This window comes from Oncorhynchus mykiss, chromosome 6 (genome assembly GCF_057628025.1).
Source record: "Oncorhynchus mykiss isolate SJ-2025 chromosome 6, ASM5762802v1, whole genome shotgun sequence".
NCBI lineage: Eukaryota > Metazoa > Chordata > Actinopteri > Salmoniformes > Salmonidae > Oncorhynchus > Oncorhynchus mykiss.
In genome coordinates this window covers 9,484,339-9,504,830 of record NC_143027.1, presented here as the reverse complement: position 1 = coordinate 9,504,830, position 20,492 = coordinate 9,484,339, and the positions used below count along the sequence as shown (strand labels likewise).

Genomic DNA, 20,492 nt, shown 5'->3' with positions numbered 1-20,492 from the left:
AGGCTATATAGAGGGGGTACCGGTACAGAGTCAATGTGGAGGCTATATAGAGGGGGTACCGGTACAGAGTTAATGTGGAGGCTATATACAGGGGGTACCGGTACAGAGTCAATGTGGAGGCTATATACAGGGGGTACCGGTACAGAGTCAATGTGGAGGCTATATAGAGGGGGTACCGGTACAGAGTCAATGTGGAGGCTATATACAGGGTTACTGGTACAGAGTCAATGTGGAGGCTATATAGAGGGGGTACCGGTACAGAGTTAATGTGGAGGCTATATACAGGGGGTACCAGTACAGAGTCAATGTGGAGGCTATATAGAGGGGGTACCGGTACAGAGTTAATGTGGAGGCTATATACAGGGGGTACCGGTACAGAGTCAATGTGGAGGCTATATACAGGGTTACTGGTACAATGTGGAGGCTATATAGAGGGGGTACCGGTACAGAGTCAATGTGGAGGCTATATAGAGGGGGTACCGGTACAGAGTTAATGTGGAGGCTATATACAGGGGGTACCGGTACAGAGTCAATGTGGAGGCTATATACAGGGGGTACCGGTACAGAGTCAATGTGGAGGCTATATACAGGGGGTACCGGTACAGAGTCAATGTGGAGGCTATATAGAGGGGGTACCGGTACAGAGTCAATGTGCTGGGGCACCGGTGTCGAGGTAATTGAGGTAATATATACATGTAGGTAGCCTTATTAAAGTGACTTATGCGTAGATAATAACAGAGAGTAGCAGCAGCGTAAGAGAAACAGGGGGAGGGGGGAGGGCAATGCAAATAGTCTGGGTAGCCATTTGATTAGGTGTTCAGTCAATGTGCCCCCCACCAGCCCTAAAAAACAACAGCCCTACAAGCTACTGTACCGCACCTCCCTCTGTCCCCCTCTCTACACCATGTTAAGGCAGGCTCACAGTGGAGCTTCGCCACCACCACTCTTTCACACTGTGTGAGCAGGCCAGGGCAGAGGGGGAAGGCGCAGCGTCCTCACAGCGGAGCAGTGGCAGGCAGCTTGGGCCTGCACCTGCCCCCTGTCCATCAGTCAGCCCTGTCCAGCAGTCAGCCCTGTCCAGCAGTCTGCCCTGTCCAGCAGTCAGCCCTGTCCAGCAGTCTGCCCTGTCCAGCAGTCTGCCCTGTCCATCAGTCAGCCCTGTCCAGCAGTCAGCCCTGTCCAGCATAAACACACACAGTCCTCACTGGTTCGGTATCCTAATATGAGGAGGAACAGTGAGTGGTCATCTAAGGTACAGGGAATGGCTGTGGTGTTTAGACAGAGATATTATGGTGCAGGTTTAGACAGAGATATTAAGGTGCAGGTTTAGACAGAGATATTATGGTGCATGTTTAGACAGAGATATTATGGTGCAGGTTTAGACAGAGATATTATGATGCAGGTTTAGACAGAGATATTATGGTGCAGGTTTAGACAGAGATATTATGGTGCATGTTTAGACAGATATATATTATGGTGCAGGTTTAGACAGAGATATTATGGTGCAGGTTTAGACAGAGATATTATGGTGCAGGTTTAGACAGAGATATTATGGTGCAGGTTTAGACAGAGATATTATGGTGCAGGTTTAGACAGAGATATTATGGTGCAGGTTTAGACAGAGATATTATGGTGCAGGTTTAGACAGAGATATTATGGTGCAGGTTTAGACAGAGATATTATGGTGCAGGTTTAGACAGAGATATTAGGGTGCAGGTTTAGACAGAGATATTATGGTGCAGGTTTAGACAGAGATATTATGGTGCAGGTTTAGACAGAGATATTAGGGTACAGGTTTAGACAGAGATATATTATGGTGCAGGTTTAGACAGAGATATTATGGTGCAGGTTTAGACAGAGATATTATGGTGCAGGTTTAGACAGAGATATTATGGTGCAGGTTTAGACAGAGATATTATGATGCAGGTTTAGACAGAGATATTATGGTGCAGGTTTAGACAGAGATATTATGGTGCAGGTTTAGACAGAGATATTATGATGCAGGTTTAGACAGAGATATTATGGTGCAGGTTTAGACAGAGATATTATGGTGCAGGTTTAGACAGAGATATTATGGTGCAGGTTTAGACAGAGATATTATGGTGGTGGTTTAGACAGAGATATTATGGTGCAGGTTTAGACAGAGATATTATGGTGCAGGTTTAGACAGAGATATTATGGTGCAGGTTTAGACAGAGATATTATGGTGCAGGTTTAGACAGAGATATTATGGTGGTGGTTTAGGAAGCGATATTATGATGCAGGTTTAGACAGAGATATTATGGTGCAGGTTTAGACAGAGATATTATGGTGCAAGTTTGAACAGAGATATTATGGTGCAGGTTTAGACAGAGATATTATGGTGCAGGTTTAGACAGAGATATTATGGTGCAGGTTTAGACAGAGATATTATGGTGCAGGTTTAGACAGAGATATTATGGTGCAGGTTTAGACAGAGATATTATGGTGGTGGTTTAGGAAGCGATATTATGATGCAGGTTTAGACAGAGATATTATGGTGCAGGTTTAGACAGAGATATTATGGTGCAGGTTTAGACAGAGATATTATGGTGCAGGTTTAGACAGAGATATTATGGTGCAGGTTTAGACAGAGATATTATGGTGGTGGTTTAGGAAGCGATATTATGATGCAGGTTTAGACAGAGATATTATGGTGGTGGTTTAGGAAGCGATATTATGATGCAGGTTTAGACAGCGATATTATGGTGCAAGTTTAGACAGAGATATTATGGTGCAGGTTTAGACAGATATTATGGTGCAGGTTTAGACAGATATATATTATGGTGCAGGTTTAGACAGAGATATTATGGTGCAGGTTTAGACAGAGATATTATGGTGCAGGTTTAGACAGAGATATTATGGTGCAGGTTTAGACAGAGATATTATGGTGCAGGTTTAGACAGAGATATTATGGTGCAGGTTTAGACAGAGATATTATGGTGGTGGTTTAGGAAGCGATATTATGATGCAGGTTTAGACAGAGATATTATGGTGCAGGTTTAGACAGAGATATTATGGTGCAGGTTTAGACAGAGATATTATGGTGCAGGTTTAGACAGAGATATTATGGTGCAGGTTTAGACAGAGATATTATGGTGCAGGTTTAGACAGATATTATGGTGCAGGTTTAGACAGATATATATTATGGTGCAGGTTTAGACAGAGATATTATGGTGCAGGTTTAGACAGAGATATTATGGTGCAGGTTTAGACAGAGATATTATGGTGCAGGTTTAGACAGAGATATTATGGTGCAGGTTTAGACAGAGATATTATGGTGCAGGTTTAGACAGAGATATTACGGTGGTGGTTTAGGAAACAATATTATGATGCCTATTGTAACATTTGCTTTCTTTTCTGTCTAGGTGTACATTTCCATTTTATTCATGAAATTTGTTTCAAAACAAACACTGAACATACTGTGTCCTGACCCTGACAGGAGAACATAAACACCTGAAGAGAAACATTCAGAAAAAAACTAGAGACACACAGAGACAGACACAGAGAGCGAGAGAGACAGAGAGAGACAGAGATAGAAAGAGCATGAGAGAGAGAGAGATAGAAAGAGCATGAGACAGAGCGAGAGGGAGAGAGAGAGAGAAAGGGAGAGAGAGAGAGAGAGAGAAATAGAAAGAGCATGAGAGAGAGAGAGAGAGACAGTGAGAGCTGGTGAGCAAAGTTTTTCTGGATGGGGAAAAGAGAGCCCTGTCCAAGCCAAAAAGGAAGTGTCAGGTCCGGACGGATGGCCCCGGCTCTGGGAGGAGTAACTGAGCCATGTTGAGGAGAAAAAGAATCATACGGAGAGCAGTGGGGGAGGATCGTCACTCTCAACGTTGTGTCTATCCATCCACTACCACCACCGATTGCTTTGATAAACAATGTCCTGAAAAGTCCTCGCTTACTCATATTGATGCGAGTGTCCAAAACGACTTCCCGGAGGCCTTATTTTTGGTTTTGCATGAATTGGCTACTAAAACCATGTTCAAAACAGACAAATTCCCTTAATCGAACTACCCCTTCATCCCCACCTAACACCAAGCACCCCCCCCCCCCCCCCCCCCCAGGCCTCATTGTCTACCCTCTCAGCTATCTGTACTCCCCTCTCAGTGATGCCCTAACTAACACTGTCCTGGAGGGGTGCAGTACAGCTGATCCTGGATCGGTACCTAGGGGAAATGTCATCCAGGAGAATTAAGCCCCATCATTTAGTAGTCTCCCAACTAGTTCCTGATTAAAAGGGGAGATTTGTATCACTCCCATAGAGTAGCCTACAGAAAAACACTCCCACAGTGTAGCCTATAGAGTGTGTTATAGCAAAACACTCCCACAGAGTATCCTGTTGCAAAACACTCCCACAGAGTAGCCTATAGAGTACACTATAGCAAAACACTTCCAGAGTAGCCTACTGCAAAACACTCCCACAGAGTAGCCTATAGAGTACACTATAGCAAAACACTCCCACAGAGTAGCTTATAGCAAAACACTCCCAGAGTATCCTATAGCAAAACACTCCCAGAGTATCCTATCGAAAAACACTCCCACAGACCAGCCAACAGCAAAACACTCCCACAGACCAACCTACAGCAAAGCACTCCCACAGACCAGCCCATAGCAAAACACTCCCACAGAGTAGCCTACAGCAAAACACTCCCACAGAGTAGCCTAGAGTACACTATAGCAAAGCACTCCCACAGAGTAGTCTATAGCAAAACAATCCCACAGACCAGCCTATAGCAAAACAATCCCACAGACCAGCCTATAGCAAAACACTCCCACAGATCAGCCTTTAGCAAAACACTCCCACAGACCAGCCTATAGCAAAACACTCCCACAGACCAGCCTATAGCAAAACCCTCCCACAGACCAACCAATAGCAAAACACTCCCACAGACCAGCCAATAGCAAAACACTCCCATAGACCAGTCTATAGCAAAACACTCTATAGTATACACTACAGAGTATACTATAGAAAAACACTCCCACAGAGTATACTATAGAAAAACACTCCCACAGAGTAGCCAGTAGAAAAACACTCCCACAGAGTAGCCAGTAGAAAAACACTCCCACAGAGTAGCCAGTAGAAAAACACTCCCACAGAGTAGCCAGTAGAAAAACACTCCCACAGAGTATCCTACAGAAAAATACTCCCATAGACCAGCCAATAGCAAAACACTCCCACAGACCACTCTATAGCAAAACACTCCCACAGAGTATCCTACAGCAAAACACTCCCACAGACCAGCCAATAGAAATACTCCCACAGACCAGTCTATAGCAAAACACTCCCACAGACCAGTCTATAGCAAAACATGGGATATGTTAGGGTTCAGCTGGTGCTGAAACGCTAAGAAGAAGATGAGGACCGTTAATCTAAGGGGGTATATGTTACAGGATGTAATGCCCCTTAATACCTAGTCCCCCCCACCCTCTCCTTTCCTTTCCTTTTCCCCCTGGTTATTAGAGAGCCACAGGTGCTCTGGGCCCCAGGCTCCGGCACGCTCACCCCAGGACAACCCTCCTCTCTCCTGGGGCCCTAGGCTGGCCAGCGGAGCTGCACATCTGAACGGCTGGGTGTCAGGTTCTACTGAGGGGAACCCGAGACACATCCTGTCAGGAAGCCACTGGACCAACAAGCTCTGAGGAGCACAGAACAGCGCCCTCACTTTCCCTCTCCTCTTTCACCTTCTCTCCCTCTTCCTCCCTTTCATTCTCTCGCTCTCTTTTTTCCTCTGAAACAATCCTTTTGAAATGATTATGCCTCTGTAGCCAGAGTGTGGTAGAATATGGTATTTTTTTTATTTAACCTGTATTTAACTAGGCAAGTCAGTTAAGAACAAGTTCTTATTTACAATGACGGCCTACCCCAGCCAACCCCTAACCCGGACGACCCTGGGCCTATTGTGCGCCACCCTATGGGACTCCCAATCACGGCCAGTTGTGATACAGCCTGGAATCGATCCAGGGTCTGTAGTGACGCCTCTAGCACTGGGATGCAGTCCCTTAGAATAATGTGGCTTCATAAGGGAATAAGGCTGCATCGCAGACAACCTAAATGACATGTTGACAATAACACAAGGACAACCATATGAAGTAGCATTTGCATTGTGATTACTGTAATTTACGCTAATAAACAATTATTGACTTGCTATGTACATGTAATGAGGTTAAAAATAAGGTGATCCAGGGACACTTCAGTCTTCCACTATTTGGTTCTTTATAAAGCTATTGATTACAGCAATATATTATTACAGTCCAACACCTCGCTTGTTGTTTGTCTGGAGATTTATTAGAGTTCATTCTGTAGTTTATTTTACAGTTTATAATTAGGAAACTTCCATGTGACACCTAACACCGTTATGCCAAACAGATCAACTCAGCTCAACGAAAACCTGTATTACTTTAAGGACAAAACCATAAAAAAAAAACCTCAACAACACAATAGGATATTTTGGACATTTTGCCCCAAAAAAAGAACTCATTAACAAGTAGTGGCAAAAGCAAAGCAACTCCAGTCCTTTGAATATGAAAATGGATCCTAATGGTGTCGTTTCCACAAAGCACAATGAAATGTAAACTAACCGCTTCCTCTCAGGGCTAGTCTGGTGCTGGCCTGAGGTACCAACAGCTTTGTGCGACGTCGCCTTCTTTCCCCTCGCTCCTTGTCTTTTTGATAAACGAAACGTTGTGCTTCTGGGCCCGTATTCATACAGAGTCTCAGAGTAGAAGTGCTGATATAAGGACCAGGTCCCTCTTGTCCTTGTAGTCCTATTCATTATGTTCTTAAAGTCTAAACTGATCAACACTCCTACTCTGAAACAATTCATGAATAGGGGCCCTTCACATAAGACACAATAGCATAGCTGAGACATGCTCAAGGCTAAAATGCTTAGACTCTCTCTTCTCTCCTCAGACAGGAGAGACTCTGTCTTCTCTCCTCAGACACGGGAGACTCTCTCTTCTCTCCTCAGACAGGAGAGACTGTCTTCTCTCCTCAGACAGGAGAGACTCTCTCTTCTCTACTCAGACAGGAGAGACTCTGTCTTCTCTCCTCAGACAGGGGAGACTCTCTCTTCTCTCCTCAGACACAGGAGGCTCTCTCTTCTCTCCTCAGACAGGGGAAACTCTCTCTTCTCTCCTCAGACACGGGAGGCTCTCTCTTCTCTCCTCAGACAGGAGAGACTCTGTCTTCTCTCCTCAGACAGGAGAGACTCTCTCTTCTCTACTCAGACAGGAGAGACTCTGTCTTCTCTCCTCAGACAGGGGAGACTCTCTCTTCTCTACTCAGAGAGGGGAGACTCTCTCTTCTCTCCTCGGACACGGGAGGCTCTCTCTTCTCTCCTCAGACAGGGGAAACTCTCTCTTCTCTCCTCAGACACAGGAGGCTCTCTCTTCTCTCCTCAGACACGGGAGACTCTCTCTTCTCTCCTCAGACACGGGAGACTCTCTCTTCTCTCAGAGAGGGGAGACTCTCTCTTCTCTCCTCAGACACGGGAGGCTCTCTTCTCTCCTCAGACACGGGAGGCTCTCTCTTCTCTCCTCAGACACGGGAGGCTCTCTCTTCTCTCCTCAGACAGGGGAGACTCTCTCTTCTCTCCTCAGACAGGGGAGACTCTCTCTTCTCTCCTCAGACAGGGAAGACCGTCTCCTCTGTGAATTCAGTCAACTACCTGAAGAGATAGGGAGACATCTCTCTCTAGCCATTCTCCTCAAGTCTTCACTTTTCACCTGGCCAAATATTTTACTTTATGACTCACGTTGAACTCTATAGTCAGTTAAACCACTCATTTAACCTTGTACCAACCTGTGGGAGGCTGATGCCTGCCGGCTGGCGACAAGGGTGAACCATATTGGCTGACCTGCAGGGGGTGCACTAATGTAGCAGTGTTTTCCTTATGCTCGTCCTCAAACCTCATTGTGACCTATATTTATCTTGTTTATACCGTGTACAGCATTGTTTTGTATATGTTAAGTGGGAATTGTGCTATTTATTTAATATCTTAACATCTTATCGCCTTGCAACAACTGAAGGTCCCTTGGGGAAAACAGTCATTCTATTGTATCCCTGAATAGGCTGCTCTTGTATTTCACCCCATTTCATTTCAAAGCCCTCTCACCTGACAATAGTTCGATACATAAGTAGCTACAATAACAGCAGCATGAATCCCTGCTGTATTTCCACCACACTAGGAATGAATCAACTGTGGGCTGGCTACTACAGTCCTCCCTCTGAAGCTACACATCATGTTGATGAGATTACAATAATGGGATGTTTCAGTAGATCGGGCCAATGAGCAATCAGTAGCCTGCTGCATCGAGCCAATGAGCAATCAATAGCCTGCTGCTTAGAGCCAATGAGCAATCAGTAGCCTGCTGCAATGATTTAATGGGACAGAATCTGCATTCCAAACTGATGATAGTCAAGTTGTGTACTACACACTCTGAACTGATGAAACTATTGGCTACTGTTCTAACAGATGGCTACTGTTCTTCCTGCTACCATTGACACTTTCCCTCCATAATGAAGTTGGAGAAGTGTGGAGAAAAAAAGAAAGCCAGACAGAATAATGAAAAGGCCAAGAAGACAGGCAGAGGAAAGAGATAGTTAAACAAGTCATAAGAGGACATGGGGGATGCTTCCACGTCCATTTAGTCTATCTAAAGTCAAAGGCACATTTCAAGTGGTCTTGGTAGAACTCCCCTTTTAAAATCGGTGAACATATGTCTGGTTCTTGACAGGGTGTTCTACAGTACAAACATTTGTACACAAGGCCTTGAGTGTAGAAATGAAAACATTTAACCAGTTTAATGTTTGTATCCTTAACAAAAGCTTAACCCTTCCCTTATGTTCAGAGTTAATTTGAACCAGAACAGAGTTTGAAATCACTAAAACGCTATTTTACATAATTTCTTCACCATAACCCTTCATCTACATTCCTAACTATGAGTCTAAAACCTGTCAAACATGTCATTTAAAAAATACATAAATAATATATAATACATAATTAATAAATAATTGACACGGTAATGGAAAAGTGCCTTCCATTATGTTCTGTGTAAATTTGACCTGCAGTTTGACCCCTGCACCTTGAACTTTAGAATGTTATGTCCTAGAAATAAACTGCTTTCTGCACAGGAATGGTGAAACTTTGCTGATCACATAGATATATGTATGGATTTCCCTATGACTCAGAGGCTGAAGAACACTGGTCTGAAGTCAAATTTGACCTTGACCTTTGTGCTAGAGACAAATTGTATTCTGTGAAGTAAAGATCTAACCATGATGATCACAAGGAAATAAATATGTTTGGTAAGACTATTTGGATAGTCTGTAGAGCGTCTACAGTTGGGCTATCAACAAAATTTCAACTAACTATCTACTAACCCTAGTTCTAGCTCTAACCCTAACCCTAACTTTGATTTAAAACCTTACCATAACCTCAACCGTAACAAGCAGTTGCTTATCAACAGTTTGTTTATAATATGACCATCTGTAGAACTACAGCGCATTCGTAAAGTCCCCTTCCCCTTTTCCACATTTTGTTATGTTACAGCCTTATTCTAAAATGGATTAAATACATATTTCCCCCATCTACACACAATACCCCATAATGACATCACAATACCCCATAATGACATCACAATACCCCATAATGACATCACAATACCCTATAATGACAAAGTGAACAGGTTTTTATACATTTTTGCAAATGTATAAAAAACAAAGACAGAAATACCTTGTTTACATAAATATTCAGACCCTTTGCTATGAGTCTTGAAATTGAGCTCAGGTGCATCCTGTTTCCATTGATCATCCTTGAGATGTTTATACAACTTGATTGGAGTCCACCTGTGGTAAATTCAATTGTTTAGACATGATTTGGAAAGGCACACACCTGTCTCTATAAAAAGGTCCCACAGTTGACAGTGCATGTCAGAGCAAAAACTAAGACATTAGGTCAAAGGAAATGTCCGTAGAGCTCAAAGACAGGATTGTGTCAAGGCACAGATCTGGGGAAGGGTAACAAAAAATGTCTGCAGCATTGAAGGTTCCCAAGAAAAGTGGCCTCCAACATTCTTAAATGGAAGAAGACTGGAACCACCAAGACTACCTAGAGCTGGCCGCCAGGCTACACTGAGCAATCGGGCGTGAAGGGACTTGGTCAGGGAGCTCTAGAGTTCCTCTGTGGAGACGGGAGAACCTTCCAGAAGGACAACCATCTCTGCAACACTCCACCAATCAGGCCTTTATGGTAGAGTGGCCAGACGGAAGCCACTCCTCAGTAAAAGCCACATGAAAGCCCACTTGGAGTTTGCCAAAAGGCATCTAAAGGACTCTCAGATCATGAGAAACAAGATTTTCTGGTCTGATGAAACTTGGTCCTGAATGCCAAGCGTCAAGTCTGGAGGAAACATGATACCACTCTTATGGTTAAGCATGATGGCGGGAGCATTACGCTTTCACAGTGTTTTTCAGCAGCAGGAACTGGGAGACTCGTCAGGATCGAAGGGAAAGGTGAACGGCGCAAAGTACAGAGAGATTCTTGATGAAAACCTGCTCTAGAGCGCTCAGGACCTTAGACTGGAGAGAAGGTTAATCTCTCAACAGGACAATGACCCTAAGCACACAGCCAAGACAACACAGGAGTAGCTTCAGGACAATTCTCTGAATGTCGTTTAGTGGCCCAGCCCGACTTGGTCTCTGGAAGTTCCTGAAAATAACTGTGCAGCGACGCTCCCCATCCAGCCTGACAGAGCTTGAGAGGACCGCAGTGAAGAATGGGAGAAACTCTGCATATACAGGTGTACCAAGCTTGTAGCCTCATACCCAAGAAGACTCAAGGCTTTCACTGCCAAAGGTGCTTCAACAAAATACTGAGTAAAGGGTCTAAATACTTCTGTACAGTTAAAGTCGGAAGTTTACATGCACTTAGGTTGGAGTCATTAAAACTTGTTTTTCAACCACTCTACAAATTTCTTGTTAACAAACTAGTTTTAGTAAGTCAGTCAGGACATCTGCTTTGTGCATGATACAAGTAATTTTCCAAGCAAGTGTTTAGAGACATTAGATTATTTCACTTACAACTCACTGTATCACAATTCCAGTGGGTCGGAGGTTTACATACACTAAGTTGACTGTGCCTTTAAACAGCTTGGAAAATTCCAGAAAATTATGTCATGCCTTTAGAAGCTTCAGATAGCTTCTGATAGGCTAATTGAGTCAATTGGAGGTGTATCTGTGGATGTATTTCAAGGCCTACCTTCAAACTCAATACTTCTTCGCTTGACATCATGGGAAAATCAAAATAAATCAGCCAATACCTCAGAAAAAAATTGTAGACCCCCACAAGTCTGGTTGATCCTTGGGAGCCATTTCCAAACACCTGAAGGTACCACGTTCATCTATTCAAACAATAGTAAGTAAGTATAAACACCATGGGACCATGCAGCCATCATATCGCTCAGGAAGGAGACGCGTTCTGTCTCCTAGAGATGAACGTACTTTGGTGCAAAAAGTGCAAATCAGCCCCAGAACAGCAGCAAATGCTGTCTGGTCTGATGAAACAAAATAGAACTGTTTGGCCATAATGACCATCGTTATATTAGGAGGAAAAAGGGGGGTAGGGCTTGCAAGCAGAAGAACACCATCCCAACCGTGAAGCACGAGGTGGCAGCATCATGTTCTGGGGGTGCTTTGCTGCAGGAGGGACTGGTGCACTTCACAAAATGAGGAAGGAAAATTATGTGGATATATTGAAGCGACATCTCAAGACATCAGTCAGGAAGTTAAAGCTTGGTTGCAAATGGGTCTTCCAAATGGACAATGATCCCAAGCATACTTCCAAAGTTGTGGCAAAATGGCTTAAGGACAACAAAGTCACGGTATTGGAGTGGCCATCACAAAGCCCTGACCTCAATCCCATAGAAAATGTGTGGGCAGAACTGAAAAAGCATGTGCGAGCAAGGAGGCCTACAAACCAGACTCAGTTACACCAGCTCTGTCAGGAGGAATGGGCCAAAATTCACCCAACTTATTGTGGGAAGCTTGTGGAAGGCTACACGAAACGTTTGACCCAAGTTAAACAATTTAAAGGCAATGCTACCAACTACTAATTGAGTGCATGTAAACTTCTGACCCACTGGGAATGTGATGAAAGAAATAAAAGCTGAAATAAATCATTCTTCCTACTATTACTCTGACATTTCACATTCTTAACATAAAGTGGTGATCCTAACTGACCTAAGACAGGGAATTTTTACTAGGATTAAACGTCAGGAATTGTGAAATACCGAGTTTAAATGTATTTGGCTAAGGCGTATGTAAACTTCCGACTTCAACTGTAAATGTTTATATATGCATACACACACACACACACACACACACACACACACACACACACACACACACACACACACACACACACCCATTATGGGGTAGTTTGTGTAGATGAGGGGGATTTTTTTTTCATATAGAATAAGGCTGTAACGTAACAACATGTAGAACATTGAAAGGGTCTGAATACTTTCCGAATGTACCGTATAGATGGAAAATCTGGACTATTAAAATCAAGTGGGACCGTATATTTTCCCTGTGATGTTCAGAGAGGTACATTGGATCTGAAGTTTGACAACAAAAAAAAGGAAACGAAATTCAAATTTAAAATGTCAATTTGATTAATTTACGACTTTGGTAAAGTAATGAAGCATTTCTCTCTAAATGTTGACCAGTTGCATCGATGAACTCGTGGGATGAAAAGACGACATTATCAGCTACTAGAAAACACATTTTGGGAGGTTAAAATCATATATCTATATTAATTTACTACCAGGTCAACGGGTCAAATTGACCAGGAACATAAAGGGTGTAGGCCCAATCAAACAGAAGCGAAGGGTTAAAAGCTGACCAAGTCAATGGGGTTTCATTTCATTGATCTAAATAAATGTACGCTTCATTTATCCGCTGATGATAGTAAACCCAGACTAAAGAAAACTGAAATGTGTTACAAATTATTACCAAGGAAGAAATAATTCAATATCAGCAAATACGACTTAACTCATCGAGTTAACTAAAATACTAAATGAAAACCAAGTAGTATGGATAATTGCTGGTTTGCAGTACTAAACGGTGCAGTCGCCTACTTAATGCAAGTTGTGGATTGTCATTTTCAGCACATGACAGAAGTATAACATACAGAAAGCAGTGCATTGTGGACATACATTACCCTGAACGGGTATGACTACTTACTCTTACTTAACATTACAGAGACCAACCTAAGCCTGTTCACATCATAAACTCTACATAGAACCAGACACAACACAAGATACCTTACATCTATGAACGCAGTCTCTTCTATAAGCACCATTTAGAGAACTTGGTCAGCATTTTCAGGTTAATTCTGTTAGATTGAACTCCCTGATAGGACAAACGTCTGGTTTTTGTAGAACATATATGTTTTAGAGGATGTGCCCTCACTGCAACCTGTGTGTTTTGTGTGTGGGTGTGTGTTTTGTGTGTGGGTGTGTGTTTTGTGTGTGTGTATGTGCGCAGATACATGCGTGCTTTGAGAGTCTGTGTGCATTCGTGTGTTTCATGAGTGTGTGTGTGTTTTGTGAGACTGCATGTGTGTATATGTACTTGCATGGTGGAAGTGTGTGCATGTGTGTGCATGTGTGTGTATGTGTGTGTGTGTGTGTGTGTGTGTGTGTGAGCTCAATCATTGTGTGCCCTGGCAGAAGGAGGGTTGAGTGGTTTTTAAGCTGTGAGTCCAACTGTGTGTCAAACAAGTGGGAGACAGCTCCGTATCCCTGCCTGGTTGACCGACTGCTCTGTGATGGATTCATTAGTACAGACCATAGCACAACATTTAATTAGTTATTGGACAAAATTCAGGTAGGCCCCTCCATGTTTCTGCCCATTTGGTTCCTAAATGAATACACCCCCATCTATCTGCCGGCCAGGGACACTGGGCGATACTTACACACCACTAAACAAACCCTAACTCTAACTAACATGGACCAAGAGCAGGCTGCTCGCTCACATTTCCCTTAAAGCTACTGTTACTGTAATCCACTACAATGATGTTACTGTAATCCACTACAATGATGTTACTGTAATCCACTACAATGACTACAATAAATAAAAATAGAACGACAAACCCAAGCAAGAATATACATCTAATTGGTAAACGGCTTGCAGCCAACAACCCTTGCTATTAAGATTAACCTTTGACATAGCGACCGATAGAATTTCCAGATTTTTCTCTAAATTCATCTGTTACTGTAATCCACAAAAAATATCATTCCAAGCCACCAAAACAAATAGCCTATTAAAAATAGCCTCCATATAAAATAAGAGGATATATTCTTGAATCTAGATGTTATAACAATATAATATTGCCATGTGTTAATCACTATTCGAGTGAATATAAATGAAAGAAGACTGAATTTTGTAAATCAAAACGATAACTTTGAACCAGAAGAGTATTCGGCTGCGTCATTGACGATTTTTAAAATCCAAGTCCATTGAAATCTAGAGAAAAGGTCAACTTTGATACCACCAAAACGAGAAGGGAACTGAATACCGGGGTTGTTGTTGTTTAAAGCAACGCAAATGAAGCTGCGTATTCTCTATAGACTTCAAAGCATTCCACACCTGGACAACTGTGCCGTCCGTACATGTGATCCTTAATATGTAAAATATCACCCAACATATTTCAATCCAGTATATAGTGTGACCAGTCTGAAAGTGTCAGGTCCCTTACCATGGATCGTTCCCCAGTCTGAGTCACCCTGGGGACTACCCCTAACCCTGGGACTGAGGAGAGCTGTGTAGGGGAGAGAGTGAGTGTGAAAGAGAGAGAGACAGACAGAGAGAGCGAGATAGAGTGTACGGAGCGGTGTGTTAGTCCACTCAGTAGTACTCACCGTAGGTCTGGTAGCGCAGAGACAAAAGTCCAAGCAAGATGAGATGGCTCCAGTGTGCTCCTTCCCACAGCACCAGCATGGTGTCTCGATTGCTAGCCGGGCTACAGATGAGGGGGGAAATCCCTCAGGCTCCGGCCTCCACACAATGTCTCAACTCCCTGGTTCTCGCTCTCCCCCCTGTGTGTGTGTGCTCAGACTGGGGAATGCGCCGTCTCCTCTCTGTCCACGGTATGAGAAACTCCACTCTGCACAACACACACAGCAGCCTCAATTACTGTTCCTGCTCCACACTGACTGGCCAGCTGTGAGAGAGAGAGAGAGTGCACGAGAGAGAGAGCAAGAGAGAGAGAGAGAGAGCAAGAGAGAGAGAGAGAGAGAGAGAGAGAGAGCAAGAGAGAGAGAGAGAGAGCAAGAGAGAGAGAGAGAGAGAGAGAGCGAGAGCAAGAGAGAGAGAGAGAGAGAGAGAGAGAGAGAGAGAGAGAGAGCGAGAGAGAGAGAGAGAGAGAGAGAGAGAGAGAGAGAGAGAGAGAGAGAGAGAGCGGAGTTACATTTCTCTCTCTCACAGTGCAGTATGTGTGTAGTAGTAGTGGGGCTGGCCAGGACAGGGCCAGCCCTCTCCCCGGACTCCTTGTGGATAAGACAACAAAACGGCAGCTGATCGCTCCTGGCCCTGGCTGGAACCCCCACCACTAGCCCTGCTCCTCTGCCTGCTCCTCTCACACCTCTCTGAGCTTCTGTTGCCCATGGAGAAGAAGGTCAGGGGTTGGGGAGAGAAACAAGGGAGAGGAGGGGGAAGCTAGAGGGGTAAGCTAGTAAGGGCAAGAGAGGGGTGAGGACATTCTCGTCCTCTCAAAAAACAAGCAGAGGACCTGCCAGTGAGAATCTCTGGCACCCACAGTTAAAAGTAGTGAAGCAAATGAACAGGAGGAGATCTCAGTGGAAAAACAAAAAGGGATCCTCTGTCTCTGTGGTTGATAACAGTTTGGCTCGACATTGATAAATAGACTAGGCATTATTTTCCCCCTCCAAATTCTGCTGTGTTTCATCAATATGTGCATATAATTTATGAAAAACAAAACATACTACTTCAGTCTACAAACTAAATGATTGAATTCAAGACAATTGACACTCACAAATATTATAGATAACAGTATGCATAAACCGTTGATTCAATCAACGTCCTACATTAATACATAACCTTTTAGAGAGATTGACAATAAATGAAGGCATCTGTATCTGTTCCTACCAGTGTAACTACTACCAGTGCTACTACCAGTGTTGTTACTACCAGTGGTGCTACTACCAGTGGTGTTACTACCAGTGGTGCTACTACCAGTGTTGTTACTACCAGTGGTGTTACTACCAGTGGTGTTACTACCAGTGTTGTTACTACCAGTGGTGTTACTACCAGTGTTGTTACTACCAGTGTTGTTACTACCAGTGTTGTTACTACCAGTGGTGTTACTACCAGTGTTGTTACTACCAGTGGTGTTACTACCAGTGGTGTTACTACCAGTGGTGTTACTACCAGTGTAACTACTACCAGTGTAACAACTACCAGTGTAACTACTACCAGTGTAACAACTACCAGTGTAACTACTACCAGTGTAACTACTACCAGTGTAACAACTACCAGTGTAACTACTACCAGTGTAACAACTACCAGTGTAACTACTACCAGTATTGCTACTACCAGTGTTGCTACTACCAGTGTAACAACTACCAGTGTAACAACTACCAGTGTAACTACTACCAGTATTGCTACTACCAGTGTTGCTACTACCAGTGTTGTTACTACCAGTGTTGCTACAACCAGTGTAACTACTACCAGTGTAACTCCTACCAGTGCTACTACTACCAGTGTTGTTACTACCAGTGTTGCTACTACCAGTGCAGCTACTACCAGTATTGCTACTCCCAGTGTTACTACCAGTGGTGTTACTACCAGTGTAGCTACTACCAGTGTTGTTACTACCAGTGGTGTTACTACCAGTGTAGCTACTACCAGTGGTGTTACTACCAGTGGTGCTACTACCAGTGTTGTTACTACCAGTGTTGCTACTACCAGTGTTGCTACTACCAGTGTAACAACTACCAGTGTAACTACTACCAGTGTAACAACTACCAGTGTAACTACTACCAGTATTGCTACTACCAGTGTTGCTACTACCAGTGTTGTTACTACCAGTGCTGCTACTACCAGTGTAACTACTACCAGTGTAACTCCTACCAGTGCTACTACTACCAGTGTTGTTACTACCAGTGTTGCTACTACCAGTGCAGCTACTACCAGTATTGCTACTACCAGTGTTACTACCAGTGGTGTTACTACCAGTGTAGCTACTACCAGTGTTGTTACTACCAGTGGTGTTACTACCAGTGTAGCTACTACCAGTGGTGTTACTACCAGTGGTGCTACTACCAGTGGTGTTACTACCAGTGTTGCTACTACCAGTGGTGTTACTACCAGTGTAACTACTACCAGTGGTGTTACTACCAGTGTTGCTACTACCAGTGCAGCTACTACCAGTATTGCTACTACCAGTGTTACTACCAGTGGTGTTACTACCAGTGTAGCTACTACCAGTGTTGTTACTACCAGTGGTGTTACTACCAGTGTAGCTACTACCAGTGGTGTTACTACCAGTGGTGCTACTACCAGTGGTGTTACTACCAGTGGTGCTACTACCAGTGGTGTTACTACCAGTGGTGCTACTACCAGTGCTGTTACTACCAGTGGTGTTACTACCAGTGGTGTTACTACCAGTGTAGCTACTACCAGTGGTGTTACTACCAGTGTAGCTACTACCAGTGGTGTTACTACCAGTGTAGCTACTACCAGTGGTGTTACTACCAGTGTTGCTACTACCAGTGTTGCTACTACCAGTGTTGTTACTACCAGTGTTGCTACTACCAGTGTTACTACCAGTGTTGCTACTACTAGTGGTGTTACTACCAGTGGTGCTACTACCAGTGTTATTACTACCAGTGGTGTTACTACCAGTGTAGCTACTACCAGTGGTGTTACTACCAGTGTAGCTACTACCAGTGGTGTTACTACCAGTGTTGCTACTACCAGTGTTGCTACTACCAGTGTTGTTACTACCAGTGTTGCTACTACCAGTGTTGCTACTACCAGTGGTGTTACTACCAGTGGTGCTACTACCAGTGTTGTTACAACCAGTGTTGCTACTACCAGTGTAACTACTACCAGTATTGCTACTACCAGTGTTGCTACTACCAGTGTTGTTACTACCAGTGTTGCTACTACCAGTGTAACTACTACCAGTGTAACTACTACCAGTGCTACTACTACCAGTGTTGTTACTACCAGTGTTGCTACTACCAGTGCAGCTACTACCAGTATTGCTACTACCAGTGTTGCTACTACCAGTGTTGTTACTACCAGTGTAACTACTACCAGTGCTACTACTACCAGTGTTGTTACTACCAGTGTAACTACTACCAGTGGTGTTACTACCAGTGGTGCTACTACCAGTGTTGTTACTACCAGTGGTGTTACTACCAGTGGTGTTACTACCAGTGTTGTTACTACCAGTGGTGTTACTACCAGTGTTGTTACTACCAGTGTTGTTACTACCAGTGTTGTTACTACCAGTGGTGTTACTACCAGTGTTGCTACTACCAGTGTTGTTACTACCAGTGTTGCTACTACCAGTGTTGTTACTACCAGTGGTGTTACTACCAGTGGTGCTACTACCAGTGTTGCTACTACCAGTGGTGTTACTACCAGTGGTGTTACTACCAGTGGTGTTACTACCAGTGTAACTACTACCAGTGTAACAACTACCAGTGTAACTACTACCAGTGTAACTACTACCAGTGTAACTACTACCAGTGTAACTACTACCAGTGTTGCTACTACCAGTGTAACTACTACCAGTGTAACTACTACCAGTATTGCTACCAGTGTAACTACTACCAGTGTAACTACTACCAGTGTAACTACTACCAGTGTAACTACTACCAGTGTAACTACCAGTGTAACTACTACCAGTGGATCTACCACCAGTGTAACTACTACCAGTGTAACTACCAGTGTTGTTACTACCAGTGTAACTACTACCAGTGTAACTACTACCAGTGTAACTACCAGTGTTGCTACAACCAGTGTAACTACTACCAGTGTAACTACTACCAGTGTAACTACTACCAGTGTAGCTACTACCAGTGTTGCTACTACCAGTGTAACTACTACCAGTGTAACTACTACCAGAGTAACTACTACCAGTGTAACTACCAGTGTAACTACTACCAGTGGATCTACCACCAGTGTTACTACCAGTGTTGCTACTTCCAGTGTAACTACCAGTGTAACTACCAGTGTTATTACCACCAGTGTAACTACTACCAGTGTAACTACTACCAGTGTAACTACTACCAGTGTTGCTACTACCAGTGTAGCTACTACCAGTGTAACTACTACCAGTGTAACTACCAGTGTTGCTACTACCAGTGTAACTACTACCAGTGTAACTACTACCAGTGTAACTACCAGTGTTGCTACTACCAGTGTAACTACTACCAGTGTAACTACTACCAGTGTAACTACTACCAGTGTAACTACTACCAGTGTAACTACTACCAGTGTTGTTACTACCAGTGTAGCTACTACCAGTGTAGCTACTACCAGTGTAACTACTACCAATGTTACTACCAATGTTACTACCAGTGTTACTACCAGTGTGTTGACAGGAAGACTCTAACCTTAAATCATTAGTGGGAAAAAGGTCCAAACGGATCCTAGATCATCTCCAGCAGCACAGGATTGCTCCCTGGTTGAAACAGCAGGTTACACATGAAGAAACATTCAGAGTAGCTAGAACTGAGATGACATCATCTCTGCCAAAAGCATTTCCATTAATAAAGAGATGGAGTGAGACAGTAACAGGCCATTTCCTTTTCCCTGTAAGGCCTTTACCACACAGCTACAAACGACCTCGCCCCCTCTGACACACACTCACGCACGCCCTGACTGTGTGCATGTCTGTGCCAGCATACTAGCGCCCCTGTGCTGTGTGTGTGCCAGCATACTAGCGCCCCTGTGCTGTGTGTGTGCCAGCATACTAGTGCCCCTGTGCTGTGTGTGTGCCAGCATACTAGCGCCCCTGTGCTGTGTGTGCCAGCATACTAGCGCCCCTGTGCTGTGTGTGTGCCAGCATACTAGTGCCCCTGTGCTGTGTGTGTGCCAGCATACTAGCGCCCCTGTGCTGTGTGTGTGCCAGCATACTAGCGCCCCTGTGTTGTGTGTGTGTCAGCATACTAGCGCCCCTGTGCTGTGTGTGTGCCAGCATACTAGCGCCCCTGTGCTGTGTGTGTGCAGACGTGCAAATGTATACACATGCATGCCTGTGGATCTGAGGGAGTATTCTGTGAAGGCTGTTACGGCGTCAACTGTTACTTTAGACCTCACCGTCTCCGACGAGAGCCAAGTAAGGGAAGGAAGCCAAGAGAGGCACAAAGCACACCAACAGGCACCCAAACTGCCCCTCAGTACAAAACAACAAAAGCAATTCACAAAAGAGGAG

The 20,492-nt window shown here is 44.0% G+C and overlaps 1 protein-coding gene across 4 annotated transcripts in view; it reads right to left on the bottom strand.

Moving 5' to 3' along the window:
* Positions 1–20,492, bottom strand: part of bmpr1ba (bone morphogenetic protein receptor type 1Ba) — a 155,941-nt gene that overhangs the window by 36,132 nt on the left and 99,317 nt on the right. For 3 of the 4 annotated variants that reach the window (XM_036979376.2, XM_036979377.2, XM_036979378.2), the window contains one exon: positions 14,944–15,245. In XM_036979376.2, coding sequence (XP_036835271.1) covers positions 14,944–15,022 — 79 coding nt within the window. In that variant the 5' untranslated portion in view covers positions 15,023–15,245. The remainder of the gene's footprint in view (positions 1–14,943; positions 15,246–20,492) is intronic. The other variant, XM_036979379.2, reaches the window with a different exon arrangement.